Source organism: Bufo gargarizans, chromosome 5 (genome assembly GCF_014858855.1).
Source record: "Bufo gargarizans isolate SCDJY-AF-19 chromosome 5, ASM1485885v1, whole genome shotgun sequence".
NCBI lineage: Eukaryota > Metazoa > Chordata > Amphibia > Anura > Bufonidae > Bufo > Bufo gargarizans.
In genome coordinates this window covers 147,304,428-147,319,904 of record NC_058084.1, presented here as the reverse complement: position 1 = coordinate 147,319,904, position 15,477 = coordinate 147,304,428, and the positions used below count along the sequence as shown (strand labels likewise).

General features: G+C 47.3%; 1 protein-coding gene across 1 annotated transcript in view; it reads left to right on the top strand.

Moving 5' to 3' along the window:
* Positions 1-15,477, top strand: part of LOC122938510 (acetyl-coenzyme A synthetase, cytoplasmic-like) — a 53,649-nt gene that overhangs the window by 11,205 nt on the left and 26,967 nt on the right. The window contains exons 3-4 of the mRNA XM_044294062.1: positions 2,284-2,375; positions 12,967-13,070. Of these exons, the coding sequence (XP_044149997.1) occupies positions 2,284-2,375; positions 12,967-13,070 (196 nt within the window). The remainder of the gene's footprint in view (positions 1-2,283; positions 2,376-12,966; positions 13,071-15,477) is intronic.

The following is a 15,477-nucleotide window of genomic DNA, read 5'->3' as shown; positions in this document are numbered from 1 at the left end:
GGCAAACCGTATGCAAATGGGAAGCTGTTTTTTTCCAGATTCATTAGATGGATCCAGTGGTATACCGGATCTGTATCATCTGGAATAATAGATACGGTGTTTAATTTTTTTCAAAGATCAGAAGCAAAAATAGCTCTTCTAAAAAAGATGTGTTTTTATGTGATTGACAAAGTGCTGTAAAGCAGTATCGCAAACTGCTGTGCACTTAATGCAGTTTCAAATTTTTGCAACTCTATCAGGGACTATGATTGTTCATACGTATTTTTCTGTTTGCTTGTTTTGTGTTAACAGTACCTTTCTATAATATCATCTGGTTCCACATCAGCAAGGCAGGGCGGAGGGCATGTCTTGTGTACATAGAACTTCATATAAGGACCTGCATCCCTTTAACTGCTGAAATGCCTGATAAGTCTCGTCTATAATAAAGAGTATTAGTGGGATCTATTACTCTCATATACTGAGTGGAGATGGACATCTATTGTAGAGATAAATAGCATTACTGCTTATTAACTGCAATGTTTCAGGGGGATCTAGAACAGCAACGGCAAGTTAGTTCATGTTCTCATGATGGTCTACCTTTTCTATCCTTTGGATAGGCCATCATTATTACATAATGGTGGTCAGAGGCGGACTGAGTGGCCCTAGACGGGTCCAGATTGACAGAAGACGGGGCAACACAATTCAGGACAACAGAAAAAGGCCAGCAATACCATAGTGCAACACAAAACACTGCCCCAGTAGAACCAAATACCACAGTGAGACACTGCTACCCCTAGCTAAAGTATTCAACTGTATCACCTTCCTGAGGATCAGATCATTATATGCCCGGCCGACAGCTGTGAAAAGGGTTTGGGCAGCCCCCTGGGCATCAGCCCACCAGGAAGTTTCCTGGTAGGGTCTATGGCCAGTTCACCCCTGATGATGGTCCACCTCTAGGCACCCCCTGTCAGTTATCTTTTTGAAGTGGCCATAGCATTAACCACTAAGGGTCCTTTTATTGTTTATTAGTGCTTTTGCTGGTATTACCCTTTACTACCACTTGATCCCATTCAAGTAAATGGGTCTGAGCTGCAGTACCAGGCATAGCCACAAGTAAAGGGTAGAGAAGAATTGAGTTTTTGGAGAAGATAAACTGCCTCCAGATCTTTTTGGCAGCGGCTTTCTCCGCTCTCTCCATTGAAAACACACACATTTGGCGATCTTTTGGCCGACAGCTGTTGAATGTTTAGGGCAGCCTTTAGGGTACGACCACATGGAGTGGCTGTGTGGGCCAAGTACTGCTCAGCCGTACGAGCTGCAGCTGCATCCTATAAAAAAATACCATTAACTGATGGTAGAAACAGTGCGTCTCGTATGGCCACACGGCACTCCACGGCAGGTGGCCGCACCCCAACCCCAGTACAGCCACACCGTATGGTCGTGCCCCTTACAGCAGTCATCAGGTCAGAATTAGCACACCATTGAGTGTTCTTTTTATTGAGTGCCAGTGTTTGGCCCAATAAATATAATATTTGATAACGTGCTGACATCTTTTCCATTTATGATGGTTTCTCATAGGCCAGCCAGTCAAATGGACTTTTCACAGCTATATGGATTGTGATTCGGAGACGTACTCTTCTCCTTTCTCTTTGTTTCTAAACCGTGACGTAAGGGCATGTTCACGTTTGCATAGGAGGCTTTGTTCAGGTCCAAAAGTAGTGGAGAGAAAGCTCTTGCATGCAGGACTTTTTCCTCTGCTAAAAAGCGTTCCTATCAGTTATGTGCCAAATCCAGCACTTCTGTTATTTTCATTGTTCTGCTCCTGTAACGGAGAAGAACAGCAGAAATAAAGAATGCTTATGTGAAAGATCCCTAAGACATGCACAAACTGCATACAATAATCTGCCCACGTATCACTTGTATAGATGAACACTGGGGTATTAACCTAAGGTCCCCCAGCTCTACTTGCAAAGACCTGAGTGGATTGTTGTCAAGACCCTGTCCCTCTACAGCAGGCATCCCCAAACTGCGGCCCTCCAGCTGTTGCAAAACTACAACTCCCAGCATGCTCGAACAGCCTACAGCAGAGCATTGTGGGAGTTGTAGTTTTACAACAGCTGGAGGGCCGCAGTTTGAGGATGCCGGCTCTACAGAGAAGGGTGCGCCTTAGACAAAGTCCTCGCCTGTCCTCATGAATGGTGCGTCCCGCCGCATGAAGAATAGGGTAACTATAGTCTAATATCAAATGTACTTCTAGAGCAATGGGAATGAAACTGACATGTGCCCTTTCCTTTTGTATTCCAGGGAAGGCAATTCACCCTCTGATTCCGCAGTGATTTCCTATGCCGAATTACTCAAGCAAGTTTGCAAGTTGGCAAATACCCTGAAGAAATTAGGTAAACAGCGTGATTAAGATGTTGAGTTAAGGGCATGTTCACAGCATTATTACTCCTGTTGTTCTGCTACGTTATAAGAGAAGAACAATTGAAATAAAGGAGGTGCTGGATTCGGCACTTAAAGGGAACCTGTCACTGGGATTTTGTGTATAGAGCTGAGGACATTGGTTGCTAGATGGCCGCTAGCACTTCCGCAATATCCAGTCCGTATAGCTCTGTGTGCTTTTATTGTGTAAAAAAAACACGATTTGATACATATGCAAATTAACCTGAGATGAGTCCTGTCCCTGAGATGAATCAGGGACAGGACTCATCTCAGATTAATTTGCATATCTATCAAATCAGTTTTTTGACACAATAAAAGCACACAGAGCTATGAGGACTGGATATTGCGGATGTGCTTGCGGCCATCTAGCAACTCATGTCCTCGGCTCTATACACAAAATCCAGGTGACAGGTTCCCTTTAACTGACAGGAACGGAGCCAAACTGATCCCATTGACTATGGGGTCCGTTTGGGAGAACTTTTTTTTTTTGCAGAGAATAAAGTCTTTTTTTTGCTCCACAATTTCACAAACTGCAATGGAGTCTCTAATGCAGATGTGAACATGCCCTTAGATTGCTGAGGGCACACAGATCATTCAACTTTACAGGTGTGTTTAAGTATTTAGCCGCATGTTTTATTACAGAAAAGTAATGTTCCTATGTCATATGCAGTACACAATATAAAAATAGGACACATCCTGCATAACCTGCTATACCAGCGCACGCTGTAGGAAGGCTTCCTCCAGATTGTTTGTGTGACTTGTGTGCTATTTTACAAATTCCACATTACCTAGAAAACCATGGGATACTATAGATTCCATTCATCTACATTTCATTTTTATTAATTTTTTTATTTGGTGCCACATCAATGGATTTTTCCAGGAGTTCGATATTGATAGTATAGCAACTGTGCTTGGTATTACATCCTAATCCTATTCACTTGAATGAGACTGAGCAGCAAATAGGACATGTGACTAATGAATGTGACTTCACTGGTCTAGGAAGAGCCTGCATCGCTCATGAGATCCTGAAGATAGGTCATAAATGTCAAACTCCTGGAAAACCCCTTTAATGGGAGGTTGAAGAAATGTTTGTTTTAGTAACTGCTATCATCCCCCATGCAGTAACAATTCTGAAGCATCTTTTCATATAAATCTACATTGCACAATTCATCTATTATAAAGCTTTTTTTTTTTGAATTTGCAAAAACGGGATCTGCTGTGACAGTACAGCCAAATTTTCTGAATACATTCGGTAAATGTGCTCCACATAGAAACTGCATTTCATGTAGGGTGAAGCAATTTGAAACCACTGGCTGTTTATGTCATTGGAGAAGTCCGGGGTGCCAGTGACTTCAGAAGAGACAGGACTCGAGCCGTGTACGAGCATAGTCCTAGAGAGTCGGCCAGGCTGACTAGTATGGAATTGGAACTGCTAGAGACCACGGTATGGTGATCACGTCTTATGAAAATGTCTGCTTTGTAAAGACATACAGATTACAAATTCTTCAGGAGCTAAAACCGGAGAACAAATTAAAACACTTTAGCATTGACTTGGGCCTCACCCAAAGTAAACATGGTCTGTGTAATGAGCAGGCGCAAAGTCTACGGTCCCTTCTTTTTTGCTGAGGATACTGTCACTGACTGCTTCTACCTGGAAATGTTAAGGGAATGTCACAGATAGAAGATCTGCCAAACCTAGTCTGTCAGCAAGATGGTACTCCTCCTCATTTCTAGTTGGATGTTCGCTGAAAACTGAATGAAGCTCTTCCTGCACGTTGGATCGGCCACTCCAGAATATTGGTGAAAATAACACCCTGTGACTATTTTCTGTGGGCCTACACATGAAGAACTCAATGTATCTGCACCCTCCCCCCCTCCCACTCCCGCATAGGATCGGAACAACTGGAGATGATGCATCACTGAAAAAGTGGACTACATACGTGTGGATATGCTGGCGCGCGTCTGGAAAGGACTGGATTACCGCCTAGACATCTGCCATATCACCAGTGGAGCTCACATTGAACATTTGTAATGTATAGATAAAACTCAGCTAGATAGTGTGTCTTTTCATGTTAATAATTGTATGTTATGTTCTCCCAGTTATGAATGCCAAGGCTATAATTCTGCACCCTTCTTTTTGATTGTATATTTGATTGTATTCTTGTCTTTGACAGTATGTCTTCCAAGTGCTTAAAAGAGAACTACGTAGTTTCTTATAAACTTATTTGTGAAAAATATTAAAACTACCGTACATATCTAAGGCTGCTTTCATACAACATGTGAGGCCCGTAATGCGGTCCGCGTGATGGCTGCATTTCTAGGACTGACCATGACTCGTGTGCTGAACTCACTGTATCATAATAATCTATGAGGCTGTAAGTTCCAGCCTAACCATGTGTCTTCTTTCCTGTACTCACATGACGCACTGAGTATGGGACAGTAGACCCGCGGTCAGACTAGAACCGATCATTGTGATGTATTAGGTTTGGGTCAAATGTGCAGTGGCCATCACATGGACCACATTTTATGGACCACACACAGCTGTTGTGCTGCATTTCCCTGCACAGTATGTGCCACGGTCCTAGAAAGAAGCTGAAGGAACCTTGTTTCCTCATTCTCAGGAGTCGATTCAGGGGAAATGAAGGATCTACTGTAGATTACATATTCACTAGAATATATTCACTAGGTTGTCTTCATAAGATAGGCTCTTTAATTAGCAGTAAAAGAGCTTGTGATAAATACTTGGACATTTCGCCTGATCCTATGACGTCAACAAGAGCATTTTATGCAGTGATAGTTCAGCTCAACCAAATCACAGCTAATGAAAATGATTGAGGGCTCATGCACACGACAGTATGTATGTTTTGCATGCTGCCATTTTCTTTTCAATTCAGTAGAAATGTTCTATCCTTGTCAGCATAACGGACATCTTTTGCAGCCCCATTGAAATGACACACGGTCGTGTGCATGAGCCCTAACACTGCATTTTTGTAGGCAGATAAGGCGATTACATGAACTTCTATGTTGATGTCATTTTTATGTTTTTTTTCTTTTGTACAAAACATGAAGTAATAGGAAATGCGACATATAAATGAAGTGACACATTTACAGAGAACACATGGATGGTTTAATATGCTATTCCTGTCAATGGTTTACTCATTTTATCACCATATCTAGTTACCTATTAGTCATTTACTGTTAATTGTGCCTGCCATTGTTTGCTATAATGTCAAATGAATTGGTTTAGTTTTGCACCCATGCCATATGCTGTGAATTTGATTGGATGACTGAAATATGATCTTTTGATCAGATTCTGCTCCTGCAAGTGTCCCAGAGGAGGTGCATCACTGTGAAGTGCTCTCTGCCTTGAGCTGATGAATAGCCCCTCCGCTCAGCAGTGACTGCGGTGGTATTCAACCAGAGGACCACTGCAGCTGTCACTAAGAGCAGAGGGGAGGGTCTGTGGAGCAGCACAAGGCAGGGAGCACTTCACAGTGATGCACCTCCTCAGGGGCACTTGCAGGAGCAGAATATTCACACTACGGATCATAAAATCTCCATAGTACATAGGTTTGTATTGGTCTCTCCAGCCCCTGCCTACTGCTGTAAACAGTTTTGCATGGTCATGTCGTAAACAACCCCTTTAAGGATAATTTTTCCCTGTTAGGTTTCCATTGTTCCTAAACAGCACAATAGTATAGTATATGGTGCTTTGCTGCCCAGTAAAAAACTGAGACCTACTAAACCTATTATGAGCCAAAAGGATCCTTTAGAAGCCATCAGTTAATGAAGTGAAGCGGATCGGTTATCTCTGTCATAAATCTGTTAAAATATAGAACCCATGCTGCCATTTTGATGCTTAGGCCTTGTTCACACGTCAGTTATTTGATCAGTTATTTCTGAAAAAAAACCAGTGTTTTTTACCGGCACCTGGTTTTGGCTCACAATAACCGAAGGAAATAACTGACCAAATTACTGACGTGTGTGCAAGGCCTAATGTGAGGAAACGAGCAGAAGGCAGGAAATTCTCCTAGATTTATACATTCAACATAACTTTCAGATATATCTTGGCAAAGCAAAGTCATTGATTGTGTTTTGCAACTGCCAGAAATAAAGATAGGAAATGTCAGTGAATCAGGGCATACTTACATACAGACATACAAGTCACAGGAAATAAGTAGCAGTTACACTAATATTCTTTGCTTATCAATTTTGAGGAACACAGTTTGAGATACAGCTCATGCGTTATGTATAGTTTTTAAAAGGGCTAACTAGGATTGCCTTGTTTTATAAATTTCACACCCACTCTGTGAAAGGTAGCATAACTACCCCCTCTTCAACGCTTGGTTTCTGATTCCTTGGGTTGTTTTAAAAGTGGTTCTGCACATTTGGGGAAGGGGGGGGGGGGGATTTAGCAACCCTCCCCCTCTTGGGCAGACCTGTGAAGGGAAGCATACTTATTGTACCTACTTCCCGGTGCTGGCTCCCTACTTCTTCTCTCCGCAGCCTTGGCTGCTCCACTACGCTCTTAGGGTGTAAACTTCTGTTTTGACTCCGCTGCAGCCAATTACTGGCACAGTGGTGACCTGCTCCCCTTGCATCACTTGACCATTTGACAGGTAGGTATGCTTACCTTTGCAGGTCGACCCAAGAGGAGGGGTTTGCCAAACACTCCTCCCCCCAAAGATGTGCAATCCTTTTAACTGCACTTCTGTGCTCACATGTAAGCTTATGGCATGGACAGTGTCATGTGTGCCACTGCAGCCAATGACTGTCCTCAGCAGTGATGTGTCCCCAAGTAGCACTCCACTTGGGGACACGTCACCACTGAAGCTAGTCATTGGCTGCAGCGGCGGATGTGACTGTCATGGAACCATGAACCAGACGTACAACAGAGATGAGTGGAAATAAGAAGGCTTTATTGGAAATCAAGCCGTAGCAAAAGTCCAAGCGGATGGCTAAACCGAAGCAGGGTCTTGCGTAGACAGAGGTCAGGAACCAGGAGGGTGGTCAGACGAAGCCAGGTTCAGGAACCAACGGGGTAGTCAGACGAAGCCAGGATCAGGAACCAACGGGGTAGTCAGACGAAGCCAGGATCAGGAACCAACGGGGTAGTCAGACGAGGCCAGGATCAGGAACCAGAAGCAGCAGCAGTCTTAGAAGCATGTGAACACAGGAGGACCAAGCAAGGAACTGAAGCCACAGACCTTCTATATATATGAGCTAGGCATCCAGCTCCTCCCAGTGGGAAGGAGAAGCCGCAGGGTGGGAGGCTACAAGAAACCCAGAAACCAAGATGGCCGCCAGCACATGTCAAACGAAGGTAAGACCATGACAGTACCTCCCCCTCAAGGGCCCCTCCTCCGCGGAGTAAGGAACGGTTTCTGAGGGAAGCGTGCGTGGAAGGCTCGGAGCAAAGCAGGAGCATGGACATCTGCGGAGGGAACCCAGGAACGCTCCTCTGGACCATAACCACGCCAATGGACCAAAAACTGCAACCGACCGCGGACCAAGCGTGAGTCCAGGATATTGCTCACCTCATATTCCTCACGATTGCCCACTTGGACCGGACGGGGCCGAGGAACCGAGGAAGTGAAACGATTACACACCAACGGCTTCAACAGGGAGACATGAAACACGTTGGAGATCCGCATGCCAGGAGGAAGCACAAGGGCATAGGCTACCGGGTTTACCCTGCGAAGCACTCGGAAGGGACCAACAAAGCGAGGCGCCAGCTTGGGAGTGGGCACTCGAAGGTTGAGGTTGCGGGTGGACAACCATACACGGTCTCCGACCTGGTAGGAAGGAGCGGGCGCTCGTCTGCGATCAGCCTGGAGTCTCTGGCGCTGCGCAGAGACCTCAAGGGACCTCTGGATCTGTACCCAAGAAGCACGTAGGACGGAAAGGTGATCCTCCACAGCCGGAGTATCCTGGGGAGAGAATACCTCCGGTAACACGGCAGGTTGGAACCCATAATTGGCCATGAAGGGAGACGTCCCAGAGGAAGAGTTCACCGCCGTGTTCCTGGCAAACTCAGCCCAAGGCAGGAGGTCAACCCAATTGTCTTGGTGATCGGAGACATAGCAACGAAGGAATTGCTCCAAGGCCTGATTAGATCGTTTTGCGGCCCCATTGGACTGAGGGTGGTAGGCCGAGGAGAAAGAGAGATGAATCCCCAACTGGGAGCAAAAGGCGCGCCAGAACCTGGACACAAACTGACTCCCCCGATCCGACACAATCTCCTTGGGCAAACCGTGCAACCGGAAGACCTCCCTGGCGAAAATCGTGGCCAACTCTTGTGCAGAGGGTAACTTCTTGAGAGGAACACAGTGGCACATTTTGGAAAACCGGTCCACAATCATGAGAATGACCGTATGGCCTCGGGATGCAGGGAGGTCCACAATGAAATCTATCCCCAGGTGTGACCATGGGCGCTCCCCGGTGGCTATGGGTTACAAAAGGCCCAACGGAAGGTGCCGAGGGGACTTACTCTGGGCACAAACGGAGCATGCCGCTACATATGCGGCGATGTCGGAACGTAGAGAAGGCCACCAGAACAGACGTGAAACAGCCCAGGACAGCTGGTTCTTTCCAGGATGCCCCGCGGCCTTGGAGTTATGGTAGATTCGCAACAACCGAGTGCGCAACTCCTCAGGCACAAAACACCTGCCGTTGGGTCTCCCAGAGGGAGCACCAGATTGAGCCGCCAAAATCTGCTCACCCAGGGGAGAGGTCAGGCTGGTGCGAATGGCGGCCAGGATCTGATTCGGAGGTATGACCGAAGTCGGAATCGACTCCTCCCCGGACAGCTCGGAGTACTGCCGTGATAAGGCATCCGCTCTGATGTTCTTGGAACCGGGTAGGTAGGAGACCACGTAATTAAAACGTGACAAGAACAGAGCCCATCTGGCCTGACGTGGTGTCAATCTCTTGGCCTCAGAAAGGTAGGTCAGATTCTTGTGGTCCGTCAGGATGAGAACCGGAACCACCGAGCCCTCGAGCAAGTGCCTCCATTCTTTAAGGGCCTGCACGATGGCCAATAACTCCCTGTCACCAATCTGATAGTTGCACTCCGCGGAAGACAGTTTCCGGGAGTAAAACCCACAGGGAAGCAGAGGACCCTCTGGTGTTCTACGCTGAGACAGAAGGGCGCCTACTCCCGTCTCAGACGCATCCACCTCGAGGACAACGGGCAACCCAGGGTTGGGATGCGACAGAATCGGAGCCGACACAAAGGCGGACTTTAGAGCCTCAAAAGCTCGGATGGCCTCGAGCGGCCAGACCTGGAAATTACTGCCCTTCCTGGTCAGATCCGTGAGAGGCTTGGCTAGCATGGAAAAGTCCCTGATGAACTTCCGATAATAATTGGCGAAGCCCAAAAAGCGCTGCAGGGCACGGAGACCACTGGGCTGGGGCCACTGTAAGACAGCCGAAACCTTCTCAGGATCCATGGAGAACCCCTCAGCGGAAATGATGTAACCTAAGAAGGTTACCTGGGATCGGTGAAATTCGCATTTCTCAAGCTTACCGAACAGCCTGTTCTCTCGTAACCGTTGCAACACTCGTCTGACATCCATAATGTGGGCCTCCATGGATTCAGAATATACCAAGATGTCATCCAAATAGACCACCACACACTGCTGCAACAGGTCACGGAAAACATCGTTGATGAATTCCTGGAAGACTGCGGGCGCATTGCACAACCCAAAGGGCATAACCAAGGATTCATAATGACCGGTCCTGGTGTTAAACGCGGTCTTCCACTCATCGCCCGCCTTGATCCTTACCAGATTATATGCCGCCCTCAGGTCGAGTTTGGTAAAGACCGTGGCCCCTTTGAGGCGATCGAACAGCTCGGAAATCAAGGGTATCGGGTAAGCGTTCTTGATCGTGATGCGATTGAGACCCCTGTAATCGATGCAAGGCCTCAACTCACCGCCCTTCTTTTTCACAAAGAAAAATCCAGCCCCTGCCGGGGACGAGGATTTGCGAATGTGTCCGTGTGAAAGCGCCTCCCTCACGTACTCCTCCATGGCCTCATTCTCCGCTACCGACAGTGGATAGACTTTGCCACGAGGAGGAACGGCACCGGATTGTAACTCTATGGCACAATCGTATGGGCGGTGCGGAGGTAGGGCAACCGCGCGCACCTTATCGAATACATCCCGGTACTCTTCGTATTCAGGAGGCAACAGAGAGTCCGAGGAAGTACACAGCAACTTGACAGGCCCATGGATGCAACTAACCCCACACTGCGGTGACCACGAGAGGATCTCGACCGATCTCCAATCGAAAGTCGGATTATGCTTCTGGAGCCAGGGGTACCCCAAGACCACCGAGTAGTGTGGAGACGAAATAACCTGGAGACAGACCGACTCTCTGTGAACGGCACCAATGGCTATCCCCACTGGAAGGGTCTCATGAGTCACGTGTGGCGGCAGAAGGGGTCTGCCGTCTATCGCCTCAAGAGCCAGTGGGGAACCTCGAGGCTGCAGAGGAATGGAATTGGCGGCAACGAACACTCTATCAATGAACAAACCACCAGCACCAGAGTCCACCAACGCCTGGGTCGTCACCGAGCCCCCGACCCAGGAGAGGACAACCGTGATCAGTGGTTTGTCAACACGGGAAACCGGGGACGAGAAGACTCCACCCAAGATCTGCCCCCGACAGGACCTCAGGTGCGAGCGTTCTCCCGGACGGTTCGGACATGCCAACCGAAAATGCCCACCGAGACCACAGTACATGCATCGGCCCTCGCGTCTCCGGAGTGCCCCCTCCCCCTCGGACAGGCGAGCAAACCCCCGCTGCATGGGTTCACCCCCAGACAAGTCATCCCCAGGAGGCGTGGGAGGAGAGGGAGGCACGGGTGGGACAGCAAACGTAGGCGCCAATCTGTTAGGAGACCTCCGCAGGCTCTCCTTAAAGGAAGGTCTCTCCCTGAGTCTGGTGTCAATCAAAATCAGGAAAGAAATAAGAGACTCGAGCTCCACTGGTAGGTCCTTAGCTGCAACCTCATCCTTCAAGGCATCCAAGAGACCATGAGAGAAAGCAGCGACCAGAGCCTCATTATTCCAGCCCACCTCTGCTGCCAGGGTACGAAACTCAATGGCGTATTCAGCTACGGATCGTGAACCCTGTCTGATGGACATAAGGAGCTTCGCAGCAGAGGCAGCACGAGCCGGCACATCGAATACCTTCCGAAGAGAAGCAACAAAACCGGAAAACTCGGCAACCACCGGATTGTTGTTCTCCCATAAAGGGCTGGCCCAGGCCAAGGCCTTGTCCGAGAGCAGCGAGATCAAGAAGCCCACCTTTGATCTCTCAGTAGGAAAGGCATGTGGCAGCAACTCGAAATAAATGCCCACCTGGTTAAGGAAACCTCGGCACTGAGTTGGCTCTCCCCCAAAGCGCTGTGGAAGGGGGGCAGAACCGGTCATACCCCGAGACACCGCAGGCGCAGCAACAGGTGTCGGGGTAGACTCTGGCGCAACAACCGGGGCGGCAGTAGGAGCGGGCCCAGGAGCGACAACCGACCCATCGGCAACGGAAGCGAAATGAGCCGTGCGTTCAAGCAGGGTTTGCAACGCCACAGCGAACCGACCCAACAGGTGATCCTGCTGATCAAGTCTGGCAACCAGCGTAGGTAGCGAGGATGGCCCTGTACCGTCAGAATTCATGGCTTGGTCCTAATGTCATGGAACCATGAACCAGACGTACAACAGAGATGAGTGGAAATAAGAAGGCTTTATTGGAAATCAAGCCGTAGCAAAAGTCCAAGCGGATGGCTAAACCGAAGCAGGGTCTTGCGTAGACAGAGGTCAGGAACCAGGAGGGTGGTCAGACGAAGCCAGGATCAGGAACCAACGGGGTAGTCAGACGAAGCCAGGATCAGGAACCAACGGGGTAGTCAGACGAAGCCAGGATCAGGAACCAACGGGGTAGTCAGACGAGGCCAGGATCAGGAACCAGAAGCAGCAGCAGTCTTAGAAGCATGTGAACACAGGAGGACCAAGCAAGGAACTGAAGCCACAGACCTTCTATATATATGAGCTAGGCATCCAGCTCCTCCCAGTGGGAAGGAGAAGCCGCAGGGTGGGAGGCTACAAGAAACCCAGAAACCAAGATGGCCGCCAGCACATGTCAAACGAAGGTAAGACCATGACAGTGACGCCGTCCATGCTGGATGTTTACATGTGGGGAGTGAAGCGCAGTGATTATAGCTGGGGACCTACAGAGCCGAGCGTCAGGGAGCAGGCAAATATGCTTCCCTTCACAAGTACAGCGGGGAAGGGGTAGGGATTTAAAAATGTGTCAATCGTGAACTGCCCCTTCAAGGAATTTCAATATGTATTTTAATATGCAGTAAGTATAGTAGATAGACAGGGATGGTTCACGGTGCTTCAATAGTAACTGATCCACTGAGCAAATATATTCATATAGCATATTGGGAAACATCTAAACTCTAGCCCATGCAATGCCATTAAGGGTGTAGTGTGACACCATGGTTCCTATTTAATAACATAGTTTTCCTTTATTGCTAAGGTGTGAAGAAAGGAGACAGGGTGGCCATCTATTTGCCAATGATCCCAGAGCTAGTATATGCCATGCTGGCGTGTGCAAGGATCGGTGCCGTTCATTCTATAGTGGTAGGTACCTCTTTTATGATAATTTCAGACTCGGGGCTTGAAAATGTTACTAGAACTGCATCAGGACACTGTGTAAAGCCTCTTTTGTATCTTGCATGCTTTATTTCTAATGTTGTGACTTTTCTTATTAAAGCGAATGGAAAAAATAAGCAACAGAACTGTGACAAATGACCGCAACAAGCCATGAAAAACTGCAGAATGTGAATGAGATGGTTACAGATCTCTTGTACATTTCTGGACACTCAAGGTCTAACAAAGATACCCAGCAGAGTGTGAACATGGCCTTTCACCAGGATACATGTATTGAAATAGTTATATTACCTTACAGTGCGGCCCCCAGTGATGTCTTTCAGTTTTTTTCTAAGGACCCTCCGCTGTGGTCCCTGTTTGTTTTGGCGCCCGGTATGCTAATGAGGCGATTCGGTTTAACTAGGCGGGGACAAGCATTTGATTTTCCTCCAGAAACGTTGGAGTGATATGTAAAAAATGTAACCATAATTCACTCCATTCAAGGGGATCATTTCCTATAGAGGACCTTTCACCAGGATACATATATTGAAATAGTTATATTACCTCACAGTGCGGCCCCCAGTGATGTCTTTCCGCTTTTTTTTTTCAAAGCCCTCCCTTTTCGTCCGCTGTGGTCCTTGTTTGTTTTGGTGCCTCATATGCTAATGAAGTGATTCGGTTCAACTAGGCGGGAACTTGAATTTGTCCTGGGTGCGGTTATCTTCTCCCTGGCTGCGAGCGCATCCAATCAGAGCACTCCGCTCTTAGCCAGGGAGAAGGAGCTCAAGTTCTCGCGAGAACTTGAGCTTTTACACATCCCGAGCCGTGCGCCATCTTGAAGTCCCCCGGCGGAAAGCAACGCAGCGGCATAGGCGGCAGCAGCAGCAGCATCCGCCGGGGACTCCAAGATGGCGCACGGCTCGGGAGAACTTAAGCTCCTTCTCCTGGCTAAGAGCGGGGCGCTCTGATTGATGCGCTCGCAGCCTGGGAGAAGATAACCGCGCCCAGGACAAATTCAAGTTCCCGCCTAGTTGAACCGAATCACTTCATTAGCATATGAGGCACCAAAACAAACAAGGACCACAGCGGACGAAAAGGGAGGGCTTTGAAAAAAAAAAGCGGAAAGACATCACTGGGGGCCGCACTGTGAGGTAATATAACTATTTCAATATATGTATCCTGGTGAAAGGTCCTCTTTAGGAAATTATCCCCTTGAATGGAGTGAATTATGGTTACATTTTTTACATATCACTCCAACGTTTCTGGAGGAAAATCAAATGCTTGTGCTTGTTCTGTTGGAATTGAAAAATAATTGTGGCATGCATCATCTGACTCTGCATGTACTACCAGATTTGTCTTCTCCCACAGGCCACGTTCGCACAGTCAGTATTTGGTCCATATTTGTCATCAGTACTTGTAAGTGGAACCTATAAAGGAAAAAGTACAGTGAAAATGTGAACCACCCCTGTGTTTTGGACCACTCCTGGTTCGGATGAAATATACTGACCAAATACTGAAAGTAGCCATAGCGGAGAACATCTCTGTCCGTACAGCACAGGGGCTCGGCTGTGTGCCTGAACCCTAATACATAATACACAATAATTCTACAATGCATTGCTCTATGATGACAAAAAGCTAGCAAATTAGCTTCCAAAATTAGCGTAAATCTAAACAGTCCTTGTGGACATACGTGCATGTCATAGATCAGGAGGAGCTGAGCAGAATATGTAGTTTTTTCAGAAAAGATTCAGCTTGCATTTAAAGAATAACTGAACTTTAATTCAACTCTTTAAAAAAAAAAATCCAAAGGCCCTGAAAATTATTTTTATAAAATGCTTTATTTTTATTAAAGAAATTGCCACCCAAAGTCCAGGTTTTTACCACGCTTTAAATTCACTATATTCGGGCATCGCTGACTTCTCAATGTATACGGAATACAGATTCTTTTCACTGTAGTTGAGTAAAAGTTTAGTTACTCTTAAAGGGAACCTGTCACCAGGATTTTGGGTATAGAGTTGAGGACATGGGTTGCTAGATGGCCGCTAGCACATCCGCAATACCCAGTCCCCATAGCTCTGTGTGCTTTTATTGTGTAAAAAAACTGATTTGATACATATGCAAATTAACCTGAGCTGAGTCCTTTCCCTGACTCATCTCACGTACAGGACTCATCTCAGGTTAATTTGCATATGTATCAAATTGTTTTTTTTTACACAATAAAAGCACACAGAGCTATGGGGACTGGGTATTGCGGATGTGCTAGCGGTCATCTAGCAACCCATGTCTTCAGCTCTATACACAAAATCCCGGTGACAGGTTCCCTTTAAATTCGTCTGCTTTGGAGTCCAGTGGGTGGTTCTACTTAGAGACTCTCAGAAGGATTTGACATACAGGGATG